At 64.8% G+C, this 1,544-nt stretch overlaps 1 protein-coding gene across 1 annotated transcript in view; it reads right to left on the minus strand.

Annotated features, from left to right (window-relative positions):
• The window catches only part of Atp13a1 (ATPase 13A1), a gene marked incomplete at its 5' end in the record, with an annotated part of 13,526 nt that overhangs the window by 461 nt on the left and 11,521 nt on the right, over positions 1-1,544 (minus strand). The window contains 4 exons of the mRNA XM_033759409.1: positions 10-153; positions 242-353; positions 455-597; positions 1,092-1,394. Coding sequence (XP_033615300.1) covers positions 10-153; positions 242-353; positions 455-597; positions 1,092-1,394 — 702 coding nt within the window. The remainder of the gene's footprint in view (positions 1-9; positions 154-241; positions 354-454; positions 598-1,091; positions 1,395-1,544) is intronic.

Raw genomic sequence — 1,544 nt, forward strand, 5'->3', positions numbered from 1 at the left:
GCCTCTCACCTCCACCGGGATGTCCACGAGGCCGAACTGGCTGTTGAAGTCGGGTGAGGAGCCGAGCAGCAGGCCGACGATGGCCAGGAGGGACACGGCCAGACTCCACAGCAGGGGCCTGTTCTCGGGCAGGCTCTCCATGAAGGGCGGGCCCTGTGGGGACCGAGGCAATGGCTGCCTGCAGTGGCCCGGACCCGAGGGCGCGGGCAGGCGGGCACAGCTCAGGGGTGGGTGGCCTCACCTTGTAGTTGATGGCAAAGGTGGCCATCTGCATGGCCATGGCCATGATGTACACAGTGCTGTTGACCAGGCTGGGCTCAAACTCCTTGTAGAGGTCTACGAACTGCTCCTGCCTGTGGGACGTGCCGGCTGAGGTCCCTGCCGTGCTCACGCCCCTCCCTGCTTCTGTGCCCAGGCCCTACCACCCACCACTGCCCACGGGGGAGACACTCACTTCTCGGGACTGCGGGCCTGGGCCTCCTGGTACAGGTAGATGAGGCTCAGGAAGTGCACAGCGAACTGCAGCACCACGGTGAGGATGGTGTACAGGTTGAAGATGTTGGGCAGGGGCCGCTCTCGGGACAGGGTCTTTAGGGGCTGCAGTGGCAGGGCTGGGGTCAGGGCCCATTGGCCTCCAGCAGCGATGTCACCAAACCCCAGGAGCTGGGTGGGAGCTGCTGCCCTGGGCCCAGCGTCTACACTACTGTCTGTGGCAATGGGGCTTTGTTTTGTCTTCTTAGGAGGATGGAAACTCAGGCCTCAGAGTTACACAGGGTCTCACCAACTTGCCCAGGCTGGCCTGGAACTCTTGACCCTCCTGCCTCAGCCTCCTGAGTGTGCCTGTGGAACCACATGGTGTGGCGCGGGGGTCCTCAGCTGACCCCGAGGCCTCCCGTGACCGCTTTGCCGTCTCACGGCACCGCACGCCCTGAGTGCTCTTGGGATCACTTCGCATCTGTCTCCTCCTCGCCTGCAGGGCTCCGGGAGGCTGTCCTGACCGGGCGCCCGCATCTGAGCTCGGCCCTACCTGTCACTGGACAACAGCTCCCCCCCCAGACCACACGAGGCAGGCCGTGCCGCTGGGCGCCCACCTTGGAGCGGGAGATGAAGAGGAAGCAGCCGGCCAGCAGCAGCCCCTGCAGTGTGGCCTGGAAGTCGCTGAACTTGACGCCCTCCAGGTAGAGGACGCTCTGGCTGTAGGCCAGGATGAGGGCGTTGAGCGCCAGGATCTTGAACATCTGCAGTGTGGTCACCAGCGTGCAGCGACCTTGCTTGATCACGTGGCAGACTGGGGCGACAGGGGGCAGTGAGCAAGGGGCCGTGGGGTGTGGGGCGCATGCAGTGTGGCCTGGAAGTCGCTGAACTTGACGCCCTCCAGGTAGAGGACGCTCTGGCTGTAGGCCAGGATGAGGGCGTTGAGCGCCAGGATCTTGAACATCTGCAGTGTGGTCACCAGCGTGCAGCGACCTTGCTTGATCACGTGGCAGACTGGGGCGACAGGGGGCAGTGAGCAAGGGGCCGTGGGGTGTGGGGCGCACAGGCGG

Source organism: Fukomys damarensis, unplaced genomic scaffold, assembly GCF_012274545.1.
Source record: "Fukomys damarensis isolate Sample0158 unplaced genomic scaffold, DMR_v1.0_HiC HiC_scaffold_37, whole genome shotgun sequence".
In the NCBI taxonomy this organism is placed as follows: Eukaryota; Metazoa; Chordata; class Mammalia; order Rodentia; family Bathyergidae; genus Fukomys; species Fukomys damarensis.